Source organism: Phoca vitulina, unplaced genomic scaffold (genome assembly GCF_004348235.1).
Source record: "Phoca vitulina isolate PV1807 unplaced genomic scaffold, GSC_HSeal_1.0 scaffold27, whole genome shotgun sequence".
NCBI classification, from domain to species: domain Eukaryota; kingdom Metazoa; phylum Chordata; class Mammalia; order Carnivora; family Phocidae; genus Phoca; species Phoca vitulina.
In genome coordinates, this window is record NW_022589730.1 from 8,106,107 (window position 1) to 8,125,710 (window position 19,604).

Consider the following 19,604-nt stretch of genomic DNA (forward strand, 5'->3'; position numbering starts at 1 on the left):
CTTCCATGAAAGTCATCCCTGGCTAAGCTTTTGTTTGGTTAATTGCATGTGGTTTAGAAACCTAACAGGATGGTCCAATGATTAAAGGGACAGATCTCATATTCATGAAAAGTGACACCAAACAACTTTTTGCAAAAAGGATTATGATTACTTTGACATTTTCTCTGCAGAAAAGCGCTTGATTTTTATCTGATTTTAGATTACAAAGGCCCAAAACTTGAAAGTTTTATCTTTTCTGCTAGTATTTGATATTAAAGTGGCGACAAAAGCTTGCTATATTTAAAAAAAAAAAGTATGAGACAGTTGCCTTTCTCAACTAATAGGGAATAGAAGTTAAAATTATGATGATTTATTAAATCTCTGGGTAGTATGAGATGATGAGTGTGATTGATGGTGGCAATAGTGGTGATGAATGTCTTTAAATTAATTTCTTTAAGTAAGGATGGGTTTAGGAAAAGGGGAGAGAATTTTCCAATAAATAAAACAAATTTATTTCTGAACTGTTTCAGACGAATGCAACACAAGAACTTCCCAAATAATGAAATGGCATCATTCCTTACCCTACATCAGAATTGGTAAAGAGGGGCGGCTGGGTGGCTCAGATGACTGTCTGCCTTCAACTCAGGTCATGATCCCGGGGTCCTGGGATCAAGTCCTACATCAGGCTCCCTGCTCAGCGGGGAGCCTACTTCTCTCTCTCCTTCTGCCTCTCTTTCCCTGATCCTGCGTGCTCTTTCTCTCTCTCTCTCAAATAAATAAATAAAATATTAAAAAAAAAGAATTGCTAAAAGAGGTAGCTATTTAGCATTCACGAAGGGTTTACTCTGTGCCAGAGTATCCACCACGTCTCCTTTTCAGTGGTGCTGTAAATTATTCCCTTTTGCAGATGAAAACAGTGAGACTAAAATACATGTAGTACAGTAGCTGGGAGGGGAGCTTCTGGATTCACATCTTGGCTCCAGCACTTAACCAATTACGGGCATCACCTCTCTGCACCTTCATTTCATCCCCACCTATAATGGGAATAACGACCCCTCTAAGAGTTTTATGAGAATTATGAGATTTAAGTGAGTTCATAGCATGGTGTCAGAAGCACAGCAGTATTTGATAAATACCAGTAGCCATCACTTAGAGGGATTCAGTATTTTGCCCAGTCGTAGAGCTAATAATCAGCTGAATTTTGGATCCATTTATTTCCAGTGGCCTACACTGCTTTACTTTCTTAGAAGACGAAGAACTTTTCTTGGGAATATGATTATGCACATTATGAGTCAACATCATCTACGCAACACAGATGTTCAATAAATTATTTAGACCAAAGTTGAATTTTACTTTTCCAGTTATGCTTTAGGTAGATTTTATCACCTTCTCCATACACTGAAACCCTTCCCTGAATATAGCACATGGAGAATCCAGAATAATCATCCGAGTGTATGAACAAAGCATTATGGGAATAGGGAAAGGGCAGTCCCAGCTCAGATGGGTCCAGTCCACTTCCATCTGATTCAGGAGTGGACACAAGTAATTACAGTTTTCTTTTCCCAGTCAGAAACACTCCTATAAATTCCTACCTTCATGAAATTCCTAAGTGGGAACTGGTCTCAAGGTTAATAATTTTTTTTTTTTTTAGTTTTTACATTTGTATCCCTTAAACAATAATAATTGCTGCACCTACCAGTTGTTCGAATCTCTGAATCTCAATTTTCTTTGTGTCATTCTGCAATTTCCACTCAATACCTGCAAGCTCCTTATCTAAGGAGGCCTTGGTGACCTGCATTAAATCTAATTTGCTGCTGACATCTGCCTCGCTATTTATAAACAAATTCAGTACAATTTAGTGAACCACAGCTATGTTGTTAGAAGTCATACATTTAAAGACAGGAAAATTCAGCTTGAAGCAAATGGCAACAGGGTCCTTAAACAAAATCCTATTGCTTATTTCATAACGGTTTTAGTGACACACTAAAGAAAAATGCTTTTGGCTGCAGACATTAAGAGGCAGCTTTGTGATATATTGTGTCCAAGAAATTATAGTTATCAAAACAAATCCTGCAGATGTCAATGTGATGTGCTTCCATAATACAAAGCTCAAATTCACGAGACAACGGTTATCAAACTGTAGACTTAAATATAATTCTCTAGTCTCTATTTTCTCTCCTTATAGAGCTGGAGAAAGTCATAAAAATAAGGCATGGGTTTATAAGCTAATAAGAAGGTGTGTGCCTGGAAAATTCTATAAACAGAAAGGACTCATTTAAAAAATTAAATGAGATTTCCTATGTGAGCTTTCTCAGGGGCAGGTGCGAGGGTTACATTTCTGGCATCTCAATCTGTTGAAATGGAAAGATTCAAAATGGGAGATTAACACAAAATCTGTTACTGTATTTTGAGTATTGGTAAGTCATAAAATTAGATTAATATATTTCTCTGTAAAAATGAAATCTTCCCAAGAAGCCAGCTCAGGAATTATAACAGGATGAACTTTTAATTATATTATTTTAAATATACTTCAAAGCCATTCTCTCTCTCCTTCAAAATACATGGCTGGGGGGAAATCAGAGGGGGAGATGAACCATAAGAGACTATGGACTCTGAGAAACAAACTGAGGGTTCTAGAGGGGAGGGGGGTGGGGGGATGGGTTAGCCTGGTGATGGGTATTAAAGAGGGCATGTACTGCATGGAGCACTGGGTGTTATACGCAAACAATGAATAATGGAACACTACATCAAAATCATCAATCAATCAATCAATCAATAAAAATTAAAACAAAATACGTGGCCGGCAACAGCTTACGTAGTACATGCAAGGCATCATCTTATAATTGAGGAATTGACTATTTCCCATAAGGAAAATTTCCAAATAATCAAAGTTCACATCAATCACTGAACTATTTTCCCACATTTCAACCTCGGACCAGCACCCTTGCATTTCCAATTTACTCCAGGTGAATATCTCAGTTCCAACACTGTTTGAACTCCATCAAGACCACCAGTCCACTGTTGCTCCTACCATGTTTTCAAACTCAATCACCTACCTAACGCCCTCAATCCTCTCTGTATCCAGCTTGACCTCTACCGTCAACCACTATAACTCCTGGGCACATGAGTCCACTTCCTTGACCTTCCCCCCTTGTTTCCTCACATTCACCTGCCCAAACAAGACAGGAAACTACACACATGCCTACACACTGTAGATAAGAAGAAAAAGAGAAAAGAGAAAACACAAGTACACAATATTACTAACGAGAAGAGACGTGTATACAAATGAAAGGAAATTAGAATAATAAGTTATATAGTAATAGTTAATACTGACAAGCACTTACTGAGTTCCAGTCACCCTGCTAGGTGATTAACAACTTTGTACTTTCTATAATTATGCCTTTAAAGATGTCAAGGCCAAGGTTTATGGAAGGAAAGGCACTTTCTCCCAAACACATCACTAGAAAGTGGGAGGCAGCATTTGAACCCAGGCACCTGATATCAGAGGCTGTGGTCTTGCCTGGTCAGATACACAGGAATTTGAGAATCAGGATAAAAGGGACTGTACTCCAGGAAAATAAAATTATCAGAAAGCATTCAGATAGATATAGAAAGCCTGATTGGCCATGAAGTTTGTAAACAAAGTACCCCTCAAAAATGTCCTAAGCTAAGATGGTTTAAAAAGCAACATGAACGAAATATTTCATTTGTAATCTAAATTGCTCTAAAGCTTAAAAACAGAAATGCTGAGAAACAAGACATTCTTTTTATGAACACTGACAATATCCTGATGCCAAACTCTGTCTAGGAAAGTACGAGAAATTCACAGACCTGTTTCAAGTTGTGAAAATCCTATGTGTTACAGAAAATTGAATTTAAAAGTTTAAGATAATGCTTCAATATGTCCAATTGCGATTGACTCTTAAAATATAAAGATGATGATATTAACTATCATTTGCCAAATGATAATATGTTCCAGGCATTGTTCTTTTGATATTAAATCTTTATTACAAATCCATGATGTGAAATTACCCTTAACCCCATTTACCAAGGAGGAGTCAGAGCACTGGCAAGATCTGAATTCAGTCTGGCTCCAGAGTATGCTCTTGACCATGACTTTGGAAATATATTAATATAGTTCATCCTATTAACTGTTTTTTTTTAATTTATTTATTTGATAGAGCAGGCCTGTGAGTAGGGGAGGGGAGAGGGTGGGAGAGGGAGAGGAAGAGAATCTCAAGCAGAATTCTTTTGAGCAGGGAGCCCAACACAGGGCTACATCTCAGGATCCCGAGGTCATGACCTGAGCCAAAATCAAGAGTTGACGCTTAACTGACTTAGCTACCCAGGGGTCCCCATCTTAATCATTGTTTAAGGGAAAAGAGTCATGTAATTATATTGATGGATGCCAACTTTGAATGAATGGACATATTTTAAGAATATAACTTAGCTATCAGAAATACAGCAGAGCCCATATAAAATGAACAAACTAGGGCCATATTTATCAAAGTAAAAGTTTGCAAATACAACAGTGAGAAAAAAATGGTAATTTGCCCAAGAATATAGTATAATTTCTATAAATTTCAAAAATATGTAAAATAATAAACTATGATTTCTAGAAATAAATATAAATATGACAAAAGTATAAATCACAAATGTTTAGTAAATAAAACATGCAAATCATTATCATAAAATCTTAGAGATTATATAATTGTAACAAAGGCACACATCCTATATTTATACTGCATTTGATTCATTTATTTCTAAGTTGGTTGACAAGTTCACAGGTGTTTGTAATACTATTATTTATATTATCTATGTGTGATATTTTAATAATACATAAAATAATAAAATCAATGCCTACTAATTAGACAACTTTTAGAGTACAAAGATATAAGAGGAACACCTTTGATATTCCCTTACCAAGGCAAAGTCATTGATGTGAATTTTCAGTACTATATGCTTTTTCACAGAGATATATTTGTATGTATATGTGCGTGTGTGTGTATTTGTGTGTGTGTGCATGTGCTTACACACATGTTCAAAATATTGGGCTCACTCTATGGTACATTTTGTGAACTGTATTTTTCATTTAATAGTGATCTGCATCTTTTCAAGTCAATGAACACAAATTTACATCAGTTTTAATTGCTGCAAGTTATTTTGTTTTTTTAAATGAATGGCAAACCATGAACAATTAGTTCATGATTTTTGCTATTTTATAAAAGGCACTGCAATGATTATTTTTATACATAAATTTATCTATTTTCCAACTTTTACCTGTGGTGCTTGTCTGTTTATGATTTTGTTCTTCTTTGCTGCTACATTCCTATCTATCTGCACGTGGGAATCCTCAGAGACACATGTTGCTAAGGAAAATTACCAATTCTGGGTCATTGGTATTTGGTAAATTCCTGGGCTGGTTGTGTCCAGGATCATGAAGGTAGCGTAATGGCACAAAAATGGCGGCCAGGTCAGGTGTGGACTGATGTGTTCACAGGGGCCTTGCTTAGAAGAGGGAGTCTCTCAGTCATTTTTATTTGCTGGCATTTGAATTTTGTTTTCTTAATCACTTCTTGTAGAAAGCTTTCAATTGTGTTTCCCCAACTTGTAGAAGCCAAGGCGTTGTCTCTTGCCCCAAATTCACAGCTGTGAAGATGTGCTCCATGTTCATTACAAGATGAACAAAGGCTCCTGGTCCAATTTACTCCTCTTGAAAGCTTTCTCTTCATTTTAGCTTTTTGTGGCACCTCTTTTCTTTCTTATAAGCTGAGCTATGCATTTAAATGTGTTATATATTTCTTAGTACTTATTTCTAAGCATTTTCAATACATAAAGTCAGCCTTGTTTTTCAGATAGAGAGCTTATACCACTTTGATAATCGGAAAAAAACATAAATTGTAGTTTAAAAAGAAAGAACTTTAATCTGCCCCATTTATGTTCAAAACAAAGTCCAAACTCGTAAACCCTTCTCAGCTATTTCCACTCGTCTTCCTCTCCTCCCAAAACTACTTTAAAAACATGGAGGAGTTTCGTTTCTTGTTTGCATTTATATACAGAATTCCTTCTTCTCTCCACCTACCTGTTGAACCCCATTAAAGCCCTCCACAAATGATATATATATATATTTTTTAAAGCCTGATTTGAAAGAGCGATCTGCTAGTATTAGGACTGGCATCACAAATTATCAGACTTGGTGGTTTAAAACAACAGTAATTTACTCTCAACAGTTGGGTAGGCTGGACATCAAGGTGCCAGCCAAGCTGGTTTCTTCTAGAGGCTCTGAGGGAGAACTGGGCCATGCCTGTCCCCCCACTTCCTGTCCTGTTGGCAATCCCTGGCATTCCCTGGTTGTGGCTGCTTCTTTCAATCTCTGCCTTCATTTTCACATGGCCTGCTTCTCTCTGTTTCCTCTGTATCTCCATAGCCAAATCTTACCCTCTTTTCTCCAATAGAAACACCAGTCATTTGGATGTAGAGCCAACCCTGATCAACTATGACCTCATCTGACATGACCACATCTGCAAACGTTTACCCTATTTCCAAGTAAAGTAACAAGAGTTGGAACTTGAATATATCTTTCTGGGGGACACAATTCAACCCATCACAAGGTCTTTTTATTAGATCAACCTAGTTTTATACTACTAGAGCATTTTGTATTAATACCTCTTCCTAATCTGTTTGTAGTGAATCTTTTACAAATATATGGATATATAAGGGACAAGATTGGTAAAAAAAAAAAAAAAATCAGCCTTGAGGCCTATTGCACTATTGAATGTTAACCATTTAAAATAATTCTAGAAAGCTTAAGTAAGAAAATCTTACATATTTTTGTTAGTTTACTGAGTGATTTGCCACTTTAAGAAATATACTCAAATTTTAAATCCTTATTCAACATTTCAAATTAAAGTTTTTTTTTTTTCCACATAAAAATATTCAAATCGTTTTTCTGCTTCAAAGATTTCAAAAAGTCTGGCACCCAATTATAGATGGTTTGATTTCTTAAGAAAAGAACAGTTCTGTATAACAGAGTGGCATATGGTACAATTTTAGAGTGACACATCAAAGGTAATATTCTTTATGTAAATACTGAAAATAAAGCAAGAGTACATTTTCTTAATGTACAGGAATAAGGGATGACAATGACACCACCCTATCTGACGATTTTCCAGCTGACACTCTCTGTTCATGGTTTATAAAACTTGAAAAGTATTTGGTAAATTCTTGCACAGATAGTAGCTAGTTCCAGAGATACTTTCCGGAGCTTGATTGACTTTTGGGGGAAACCTTGGTTGGCTCATAGAAGGAGCACACGAGTTAGCGAGTGCTTCATTGTGTAAAGTGAAAGTCACACAGAAGCAGTGGGCAGGAAGGGCAGCGTGTTAGACATGAGGATGGAGTGCGGCAGGGAAGCTGTAGCTCCTTCCACTGTTCACAAAGTTCAAAGGCAGGGATCCAAAGGAGGACTGGGTGAAACTGAAACAGCAAACCATTGGAACTGGGGCCTAAAGAGATACTCCAGGTTTTGTACTAGATTTTATTCTCCAGACATTAATTTCCAGAGTCTATCAGTCTTTAGTGAGTGATTAAATCACGATACATCAGTATCACATGTGTTACATTTAATGGTATACCCTTAAATTAATTGTTCATTAGCTTATTCATTTTTCTGTCACAGTGAATCAATTCCTCTTTGTTTCCAAGGCCCCAAATCAGAGAACCTCTTTCAGGTTTGGTGCACTGGCCACATTCATCCTAAGTGGTCAACTCACCTCAGCCATGAATTTGGTGCCCAGGTAGGGACTGGTCTCAACCAAATCTACAGACCATTTCACTCACCTGCATTACACATTAGCATCTGGACAGTGCAAGGGAATGAAGTCATAAAATGCTGCTCCAATCACTTCCGTCTCTGATTTGTTTATCATGCCAACTTTATAAAACCATGCCCAAATTTACCAAATTAATTTAGTCTTTTTATGACAGTGTGCAACTTAAGGTTTGGTATTTTTATTCAACATGAGTCTACGAAGAACATTAAAAATTTAGTTTCATTATACGGACAGTGCTACACAGCATTTCACTTTCTCTAAAGAAATAACTTCAAAATCCCAACACATTTCAGATCGCACAAGGCCACTAGATGCTGTCTTTTTATATGATTTCTTCCAAATCTCTTAGCAGGAGAGCTAAGAACCAGATGGTTATAAACCAGCCATTCAATTCCACAGTGACTGAGTCAGCTAGAAATAGAAGTTGTTCCAACTTCATTCAAGTTGTCTTTTGTATTGAACAATCAGTAAACAGAAATGTCTCCCATTATCCCCAAAGTAAATGGACTGCTCATAAAAAGTGCTGGGTTGACATCACTTGAAACTGAAGTATTATGTTTATCCACAGACCATGTAACTCCAAGCAGCAGTAGTGAATATTTTTTTAATGTCACACCCAAATTTGACTTCTTAAATGCAATATATTTGATTTTGTCCTTTGTATGGATATACACCAGCTGTTACTTTGGGTTCTATAAACCAAACTTCAACAATTTAAAGTCATATTTGACTACACAACTGAACAATTATCAAAATCTACTAGTTGTTTTACTTGCTTGCTTCTATTAAATTAGCTTTATTACCACAAACGTGAGAAGTTGTACAATCGGGGATGAGTGAGTACCTCAAATAGTAGAACCTTTAGGGGCGCCTGGGTGGCTCAGTCAGTTAAGCGTCTGCCTTTGGCTTCAGTTGTGATCCCAAGGTCCTGGGATCGAGCCCCGTGTTGAAGACCCTGCCTCTCCCTTTCCCTCTGCCCCCTCCCCTGCTTGTGTGCTCTTTCTCTCTCTCTCTCAAATTAAATAAATAAATAAATAAATAAATAAATCTTAAAAAAAATAGAACCTTTATATGAGGGACATTTTCTTCATTCATAAACATAAGTTGAACCCTTCCAAAATTAAATAATCTATGTGATTCACAGGATTTTCCGATTGGGAAATAGAAATGCTTTAAAAAAATCAAATAAAAAGCACTTTTGGTGAAATCATACATGCACGTTTTCTTCATTATAGCATTCATGAATAATGATTGGACTTTATAGTGGGTTCTATTTGCCTAACTCCAAGAACAGTCTCTTTGTGTAGTGTCTAAATCTTTAACACAGAGGCCTAAGTTCATTTACGTTTATAGGTTCTGTGCCAGAGGTGAGAGCCAACACAGCTTTGTAATTGCCTATGTAATAAAAGTGTTAATCAAAATAAAGACTTCAATGCATTCCTATTACCTTTCATTTTGAATTAAAGAATGATTTTTGACTGTATCCCTTTTGAACTTATTTGTGGTAGGAAAGATCATTTGAAGCATGAGAAGCAGAAAAACATAGAAAATCCTCTGGGGCAAAAATGGTTTCTGAAAACAATCAGCAATAATAATGTAAGACACAAATCTATTTTATTGACTAATACAAAAGGTTATGGGGAAAATATGTTATTTTATTTTATTTTATTTTTTTAAAGATTTTATTTATTTATTTGACAGAGAGAGACACAGCGAGAGAGGGAACACAAGCAGGGGGAGTGGGAGAGGGAGAAGCAGGCCTCCTGCAGAGCAGGGAGCCCGATGCGGGGCTCGATCCCAGGACCCTGTCATTTTAGAGAGTAATGATCTCTTAGAAATAAGGATATGGAATTTGGGAAATATAATGTGGACAAACTGATACCCAGGTATTTTGGGTACAAAGTAATACACAAATATTTTTAAAATTTAATTATAAATATATGGATATACTGGGACTTGGGATTTACTCAAATATTTTTCATTTTTAATATGTGAGAATTGATGTTCAATTCAAGAATATTCCATTACATATTTTGGATGGAAGAAACTATAAAAATAACTTCATTATATTACAGAATAAATTCAATGCTCCAAATAATTATTTCGGAAATTAACCAGGTTGTTCAGACTTTAAATACAACTTGCCTTAAATTATTTGGAGACAAGTTTCCAGGTTTCCTATGCAGGCATACCACATTCCAGTGTGCTTCACTTCATTGTGCTGAGCCGATGTCGAGTTTTTTTTTACAAATTGAACCCTGCATCAAACAAGTCTATCGACACCGTTTTCCCACCAGCATTTGCTCACTTCGTGTCTCTGGGTCACATTTTGGTAATTCTGGCAGTATGTCAAACTTTTCTGTTATTATTATACTTGTTATGTTGATCTCTGATCAGTGATCTTTGATGGTATTATTGTAATTGTTTTGGGACGGCACAAACCGCGCCCATACAAGATGGCGAACTCAGCTGATAAATGGTGTGTGTGTTCTGACCACTCCACTGGCTGGCCTTTCCCCTTCCTCCTTCTCCTCTGGCCTCCCTCTTCCCTGAGACACAACAATACTGAAATTCGGCCTATTAATTAATGGCGTCTCAGTGTTCGAGTGAAAGCAAGAGTCACATATCTCTCATTTTAAATCAAAAGGCAGAAATGGTTAAACTTAGTGAGGAAGGCATGTCAAAAGCTGAGATAGGCAGAAGCGAAGCCTCTTGCGCCAGTTAGCCATGTTGTGACTGCAAAGGAGAAGTTCTGGAAAGAAATTAAAAGTGCCACTCCAGTGAAGACATGAGTAATAAGAAAGCAAAACAGCTTTCTTGCTGATACAGAGAAAGTTGTAGTGGTCTGGAGAAAAGATCAAACCTGTCGACATTCCCTTAACCCAAAGCCTAATCCAGAGCAAGGCCCAAACTCTCTTTAGTGTGTGAAGGCTGAGAGATGAGGAAGCTGCAGAAGAAAAGTTTGAAGCTAGCAGAGGATGGTACATAAGGTTTAAAGGAAAGAAGCCCTCTTCATAACGTAAAAGTGCAAGGTGAAGCAGAAAGAGCTGATGTAGAAGCTGTAGCAACTTATTTAGAAGATCTCCCTAAGCTATTTCATGAAGGTAGCTACACTAAACAACAGATTTTCTGTATAGATAGAAAGAGCCTTATACTGGAAGAAGATGCCATCTAGGACTTTCATAGCTAGAGAGGAGAAGTCAATGCTTGGCTTTAAAAATTCAAGGGACAGGCTGACTTGTTAGGAGGTAATGCAGCTGGTGACTTTAAGTTGAAGCCAGTGCTCATTTGTCATTCTGAAAATCCTAGGGCCCTTAACAATTATGCTAAATCTATTCTGCCTGTGCTCTGTAAATGGAATATCAAAGCCTTGATGATGGCACATCTGTGTACAACATGGTTCACTGAATATTTTAAGCCCATTGTTGAGACCTACTGCTCAGAAAATAGGATTTCTTTCAAAATATTACTGCTACTGACAATGCATCTGGTCACTCAAGAGCTGTGAGAGAGATGTACAATGAGATCAATGTTGTTTTCATGTCTGCTAACACAACATCCATTCTGTAGCTCATGCATGAAGGAGATATTTTGACTACAGCTGCCATAGATAGTGGTTCCTTTGGTGGATCTGGGCAAAGTCAATTGAAAACTTTCTGGAAAGAATCCACCATTCTAGATGTCAGTAAGTACATTCATTAATTCATGGGAAGGAGTCAAAGTATCAACAACAACAGGAGTCTGGGAGAAGCTGATTCCAACCCTCATGGATGACCTGCAGATGTGGTAGAAATAGCAAGAGAACTAGAATCAGAAGTGGAGCCTGAAGGTTGACTGGATTGCTACAATCTCATACTAAAAGTTTAATGGGTGAAGAGTGATTTCTTATGCATGAGCAAGGAAAGTGGTTTATTGATATAGAATCTACTGCTGAAGATGCTGTGAAGATTATTGAAATGACAACAAAGGATTTAGAATACTCCCCATAAATTTAGTGATAAAGCAGAGCCAGGTTTGGAGAGGATTGAGTCCAATTTTGAAAGAAGTTCTACTGTGGGTAAAATGCTATCAAACAGCATTGCATGCTGCAGAGAAATTGTTGTGGAAGGAAGAGTCAATCGATGTGCAAACTTCATCATCTTATTTCAAGAAACCGCCACAGGCACCCACCACCCCGATCAGTCAAAACTGAGGCTAGATGCTCCATCAGCAGAAAGATTATGACTCGCTGAAAGTTCAGATGGTGGTCAGAATTTTTTAGCAATAAAATATTTTTAAATTAAGGTATGTACATTTTTTAGTCATAATGCTATTGCACACTTAATAGACTACAGGGTAGTATAAACATAACTTTTATTTACACTGGGAACCTACAAAATTCATTTGACTCACTTTATTAGAACATTCACTTTATTGTGGTGGTCTGGAACCAAACCTGCAATATTTCTAAAGTATTGCTAGACATAGTTGAGCCTCTTTTTCCTTTTCTCTCTTTTCCTTAATGAAGGTAAGCAGAATCTATTAGCCAGATTTTAGGTTTCCAACATCTAAGCCATCTGCTCCTTCATTTTCTAGGCATTGACTTGAGATTGGAACATATTCAAAAAGAGGATCAACGGGTCTCTTTTCAATTAATAGGCAAACTCCAGAAATTCTTATTTGTGTTCCACAACATTCTACTCATAGAGTTATTGCAGTAGACCTGGTGGGCCATGGAAATTTACACACACACACATACACACACACACACAGAGCACAATGATCATTTACTCCCCCCCGCACACCATCAAAAACACACAACAATCTGTTATTTGGCAATTGAAACAATTTTCCCAATGGGGCTGCCAAATTAGCCTCTCAAACTCGTTTTTTAAAAAATCATCTCTTAGGAAAAGCTGAATGATAAATATATCATTATAACAAAACTTAAATACAAATTTTTACACATTCATTACTTCATTAATTCAACAAATTTTGATTAGCACTGTGTTGCTGGGTATTCTGAGGTGAGAAAGAAAATATGGTCATGTCTTCATTGAGCTTAAATATGACAGAGATTGTGAATGGGGTATGTGAAGCCCGAGGTCAGGGTGCTGAGGATGTGGAGAGCAGAGGCACTAAGTAAGACGAGGGGGCAAGAAGCATCACATACTGGGGCCAAAATGGAAGCCAATGGGGAGGTGGTTGGGAGATGTGTGTGTGCAGGGGGCCCAGCAGGCTTGGGAGGAGCTCATGCAAGGAGTCCGTCTTAGAAGGAGCAGCATACACGTATGTACCCTTGCCCATGTTTCTTTGTGCTCATAAAACACACACAAGCTATACAGGCACACATCTAGGATTATTTTCGTTGTTTGTCCTTACTGCTGTCAGTTTCTTTTTACTATATTAGAATATACCAAACACTTTTTCCCCTGCAAGTCCCTCCCTACCCTGTTTTTAACTTAAAAAAAAAAAAATATATATATATATATATATCACAGATGACCTTAGAGATAGCCTAGATATATTTTTTACTGCAAGGTTTTTTTGAGATAATTGTAGATTCACATGTAGTAATAAAAAATATTACAGAGAGATTCTGTGCAAACTTTGCCCACTTTCCCCCAATGGTACTATTTTGCAAAATTATAGTATAATATCACAACCAAGATATTGACATTGAGAGTGTACTGATCTTATTCTGATTTCCCCAGTTTTACTTGTACGTGTAAGTTCTATACAACTTGCCACCCGCGTAGGTTTGTTTATGTACCATTACAATCGGGATAACTGCTCAGTGCCAATACAAGTTCATGTAACTTTCATGACCATACGTCCCCCTGAGTCCCCATACCCCCAATCCCATTCCTAACCTCTGACAACTACTCTGTCCTCCATCTGTAAAAATTTGTCATTTCACAGATGTTACGTAAATGGAATCCCAAATACATATTTGGGGATTGGCTTTTTTTCCCCTTGGCATAATTCAGTCAAGATTTATCCAGGTTGCTACTTTTATCAATAGTTTGTTCCTTTTTATTGTTGAGGATTTCATGGTGTGAGTGTACCACAGTTTATAAAAGACATCTGGGTTCTTTCAGTTAGGGGCTATTATGAGCAAAGCTATTATGAGTACTTTTTGTATGTGTGTACGTGTATGTGTGAACACAAGTTTCCTTTTTTTCCTGAGATAAATGTCCAAGACTGCAATTGCTGGATTGTGTAATGATGACATATTTAATTTTATAAGAAGCTGCTAACCACTTTCCAGAGTGTCTGTACCATTTTACGTTTCAGCCAGCAATGTATGAGTGATCTAGTTTCTCTTCAACCTCACAAGCATTTGGTGGTGTTACTTTTTAAAAAATTTTAGCTGTTCTGATAAGTGCACAGTGATATCTTATTGTGGTTTTTAATTTGCATTTCCCTGATGACTGACTGACTTAAAAAAATTGGATACATTCATTCACACATTCACATATCATAGTTTCATATAGGTGGGATAGTTTATAGGCTGGGTTTTTTCTTCTGTTCATTTTCTTTTCTTCTCCTTTTTTGCTATTGCATTTTTTTCCCAGCTTCCTTTTCCACCCACCTCCTTATTACCCCTCTTACCCCAGGTAACTCTTGGTAAAACACATGCTATCTCTCTCATTGTTTCTTTTACAAATGTGATTATTCAGCATACACTTCTCTGCTGGTTTGTTTTGCTTGAAGTACTAAAATTCATAGAAATGTCTTCCAGTTAATTGGCTTAATTAGAATTCTTTCTAGAGATTGCATAATATTTCACGATAAGGATGTACCATAATTTGTTCAAGTATTTTCTTGATAGCCATTCATTTGTTTCCAATTTTGTTGTCATTACACATAATTTGCTTAAACCTATGACCTCATGTGCTGGTACGTATGTTTCTACGGGATATGTTCCCAAAGACACTCAGTGAGTCAAGGGGGTGCATACTTATTTAATAGCAGTTGCCAGTTCTCTTGAAAAAAAAATTGAGGCAATTCGCATACTCACTAGCCATCATGAGAATACACTTTGATCTGCATTCGCATTTAAATGTGAGAGCTCCTTTTAATTTTGGCTTTAACTGTATCGCTGTTTTGATTTTCACATCTGTGACTGCTTTACAGTTGGAGTCTTTTTTCCAAATGATTTTGCCATTTTATCAGCAGACATGGACTATTGATCTTAACATAGATCTAAAAATATAATTTGCTAGAAGTACTCAAATTCCCTGTTTATGTGTTTCAAGTCCTTTCTTTTTTTCTATCGTCATATGCCATGAAGTTAAGAAAATTTAATAAAATCGTGCCATTGTTTCTTAAGCACTTTTACTACTAGCTTCAAGCAGACTGCTGTATCTACATACACAAAAGTGATTTAAAACACCAATAATTTGAATAAATCATAATTCAAATGAGTTGAAAACTCTTTGCCAGGAATTCAAATAAACCTGTTCTTTTATTTTTACATTTGGATCTAGTTTCAGCCTCACTGTCTGGAAATTCTTCTCTTGAAAATTAAGGCCATTTTGTTTTAGGGAAGGAGTCTTTGTTTCTCCAAAATCTTACATGACCCATGGAACCACCACCACCACACACAAAAAAATAAAAATAATCTTATAATCTTAAAAAGCTTCCAATGTTAGACTTGTGGGGTACAACTCTGTGTCTGAATTTCAGAAACATAATTCAATATCATTCTTATCTGAAGTAACAGACTTGAGTATTGCGTTTGTACCCACAACATGGCTCAATATAATTTTAAAACTGTAAAGCAGTAGTGAAAATTGAAGCATACAAACAATAGTGAAAATTATCTTTTATCTTTTTTGGAAAACCAATTTTCTGGTTGTTAGTTTTAATATGAGACATTATCTAAGAGCTCAGAGCAAAGTGAAGTGGTGAGACAGTTTTAAGACAGTGAACAAGAAGGCACAAATACTTTTGGATGTTAATAAATGATACCAGCAAGGTTGGGACAGGTTCTCTTATGAAATGGAATTGATATCACCAGTTAACAGACTTTTATGCAATGCCAAAAGTCAATTTTAAATGATGACGTGAAGGCAGATGATGAGTGAAGGGAAGTATGGCACAAGGGATTAAAGGCATCCAAGGAAAAACACGTTGATAAATTGCAATTCAGTTTAGCAAAACTAAGAAAAGTGTAGGTGAGGAGGTGTGAACAATTTTATTTAGGCAAGGTGATATTATCAATTTTAGAATAATAGAACCTGGTATTAATTACACCTATAAACTTTATAAATCCAGAAGCTTTACTTCCTTAAAAAAAGTACTCAGTAAGGCTTCTACTAAGGACTTCACCATAATTTTAAATTCACATCTTTCAAAGCCTTGGTGCTTTTTGCTTCCATCCATTATAAAATGAATGCACCATTTCATTGAGCAAAATCTTTAAAAAGCTATAATAAGCCAACTAATACATTGCATAGCACAGGGATTTCAAAATGAAAAATACTACAGGTTCAAACTATAAACTGCTGTGTGTCTCAGTGATGTCAGAGTGCTTTATGAGTTGGGATGCTAAAATTCAATCTGAAATGTATTTAGTTGTAGTACTGAGAATCCATGAAAGCAACCAATTGCTCAAAGTTCAGTTTTGGAATGTCTGGGGACTTCAGCTGTGCTTTGCCCCACACTTTTCCATGACAGCATTATTATTTTCCCACCAAACGCTTACAGCCGCACCCGGCAGGAACCAGAATACAAGTCACAAGCTTGCCCTAACAACATCTCCCAGGCACTGTTTACTTAATTCTTCAAGCTTGAATAGAAACCTCAAGAGTCCTCAGACCACCCGGGAGCAAAATCCAGACACAGACAGATAATAAACAAGCACCCAAAACATCTGTAGAAATCAATATGTTGAGCTTCTCCCTAAAGTTTTCCACAGCACAGTCTTATCACAATAGGCCTTCCTATTCAGTGGTATAACTTAATCCATCTGGGCCATTGTCTCTGAAGCAGTTCAATTTCCACAAGCTATAGACGGGGCTATAATTGCTTACCTGACTCACAGGCAAATGTCTTTGACGTTTCATCATGAAAGATAATTGCCACTGCATGCTTCTTTGTCTCTCGAGGCAGTCTGGTTATATTTTTGATGTTGTGCAGTTCCGTTACCTTAAAAGAAAAATATTTTTCACTTAGTGTACAGGAGACGCTGTATACGGGAGTGGTGAAACAAAATGATCAGTTATTACTCTCTTAAGCCACTTTCCACTGCATATTTATACCCTTTTCCAATTAACTGTAGCCAAAAACGATGGAGAACGGAACAAGCATGCCTTCTCCTCTGCCCTCAATGTTGGTCCTTGTTTGCTGAATTTTGAAATATTCTAAAAATTATGTAGAATAACTCCATGAAAGCAAGGACTCTGTGTTTTTATGAAAATTGTATCTTCTGCCAACAAGAGCAGGTGTGGCACACACAAGATTCTCGATACATTTTTGTTAAATACTCCTTGGATTCAATCTCTCTCTTTTCTCCTAACTCCCATCCATTGTGCAAGTTCCTGGTGGGACGAGAGTCACAATGCAACTGACACCGGTCAACTGGCAGAAAAAGTGACCTCAAAATTAGAGGTCATAAATATAAGCAATGGACCTGCTTCCCAGAAAAATGCACATGGTGTTCATAAGCCCGTGTACCCACTACTACCTCACCCCCTTCTCCCACCAAGGCCCATCCATGATTCATGCACCCAGGTTAGCAATACTTTATTCTTTTGGCAATTAATAAATATTTAATAAACTTACTTATTCTAGCTCCAAACTGTCTATGGGCACAAGTTCTTCTGCTACAACTCGTGCCCCTTTACTTTTTCTCCACAGTCCAGAGAAATGGACAAATGTCTACTCTCTCAACTACTCTGCAAACCTACTGCAATAATAACATTACACGAGTGACATTTTTTTAAATCTACTTGTCAACATGCTGAATGCTATTTCTTCTAACACAAAAGATTTGACAGGTTCATTTTCATTTTCACTTAGTTCAAATATTTAAAAAATCTCTCTTGAGGTTTCTTCTTGGACCCATGTACTGATTAAAAGTGTGTTGTTTAATCTCCACACATTTGGGGATTTTCCAGCTATCATACCATTATTGATTTCCAGTTTAATTCCATTGTGGTCTGATTGAAGATAGTGTATGATTTCTATTCTTTTATATTTGTGTAGATATGTTTAGGGGCCCAGAATGTGGTGCATTTTGGTGAATGTTCCATGTGAGCTGGAAGAATGTGTTCTGTTGTTTGTTGACTTTGTCTATAGATGTCCATTATATCCGGTCGACTGATGGTGCTGTTGAGTTCAACAATGTCCTTACTGATTTTCTGCCTGCTGGACCTGTCCATTTGTGAGGGAGGAGTATAGAAGACTCCAACTCTGATAGTGGATGCAACTATTTCTCTTCGTAGTTCTATCAATTTTTGACTCACGTTGTTTGATGCTCTGTTAGGTGCACACACACTAAAAATTGTTATGCCATCTTGTAGGATTGACCAATTTATCAATATGTAATGACTTTCTTTATCCCTGATAAACTTGCTTGCTTGGAAGTCTTGTCTGAAATTAAAATAGCTACCCCCTTTTTATTTTTTTATTATGTTATGTTAATCACCATACATTACATCATTAGTTTTTGATGTAGTGTTCTACCCCCTTTTTAAATTAGTGTTAGTGTTATATTTTTAATGAATTTTTATTTTTATTTTTTATTTTATTTTCTTTTTTCTTTTTTTTTAAGATTTTATTTATTTATTTAACAAAGAGAGACACGGCGAGAGAGGGAACACAAGCAGGGGGGAGTGGGAGAGGGGGAAGCAGGCTTCCCGCTGAGCAGGGAGCCCGATGTGGGGCTCCATCTCAGGACCCTGGGATCATGACCTGAGCCAAAGGCAGACGCTTAATGACTGAGCCATGCCGGCACCCCTTTATTTAATTAATTTATTTATTTGACAGAGAGAGACACAGTGAGAGAGGGAACACAAACAGGGGGAGTGGGAGAAAGAGAAGCAGGCTTCCCGCAGAGCCCGATGAGGAGCTCAGTCCCAGGACCCCAGGATCATGACCTGGGCCGAAGGCAGATGCTTAACGACTGAGCCACCCAGGCGCCCCTTTAATGAATTTTTACATTTTATTTTTTGATTAATGTTAGCATAGTATATTTTTCAATATCTCTTTACTGTTAATCTTTGTATTTATATTTAAGGTGGGTTTCTTTTTGAAAACATGTAGTTGGATCTTGTTTTTGGATCCACTCTGACAATCTCTGTCTTTTTAGACCATTGATGTTCAAAGTGATCATTGATATAGCTGTATTAATATCTACCGTATTTGTTACTGTTCTGTTTGTTGCCCTTGCTCTTTGTTCCTATTTTGCCTTCTACTCTTTTTCTGCATTTTATTATTTTAATTGTGCATTTGATATGGTTCTACTTTTTCTTCTTTCCTGTAATTTTTTTCTTCATAGCCAGACATGATGTGTTGGGTAAAAGGAATTGCTATAATGAGGTGCTTAGTGGTGCGGTGATGAGGTGTGGTGGGAGGGGAAGCCCCAGGGTAAAGTCTGGGTTTTGGATTTCAAAAGTGTTTCTCAGTCCTCCCCACCTGAGCTGGGAGAGGATGGCTAGCATGGGCAGGAACTGGCATTTCCTTTGTCTTTGACAACGGTACCAGTTTTGACTTGCTTGATCCATGTTCAGTGCTTGTTACGTTAGGGCACATGCTCTAACTGCAAATGAAGGATTTCGTTGAAGGGAAAAGACTTAATTCCAT

General features: G+C 37.0%; 1 protein-coding gene across 1 annotated transcript in view; it reads right to left on the reverse strand.

Moving 5' to 3' along the window:
• Positions 1 to 19,604, reverse strand: part of DOK6 (docking protein 6) — a 373,232-nt gene that overhangs the window by 219,143 nt on the left and 134,485 nt on the right. Inside the window, exon 3 of the mRNA XM_032422703.1 lies at positions 16,832 to 16,946. Coding sequence (XP_032278594.1) covers positions 16,832 to 16,946 — 115 coding nt within the window. The remainder of the gene's footprint in view (positions 1 to 16,831; positions 16,947 to 19,604) is intronic.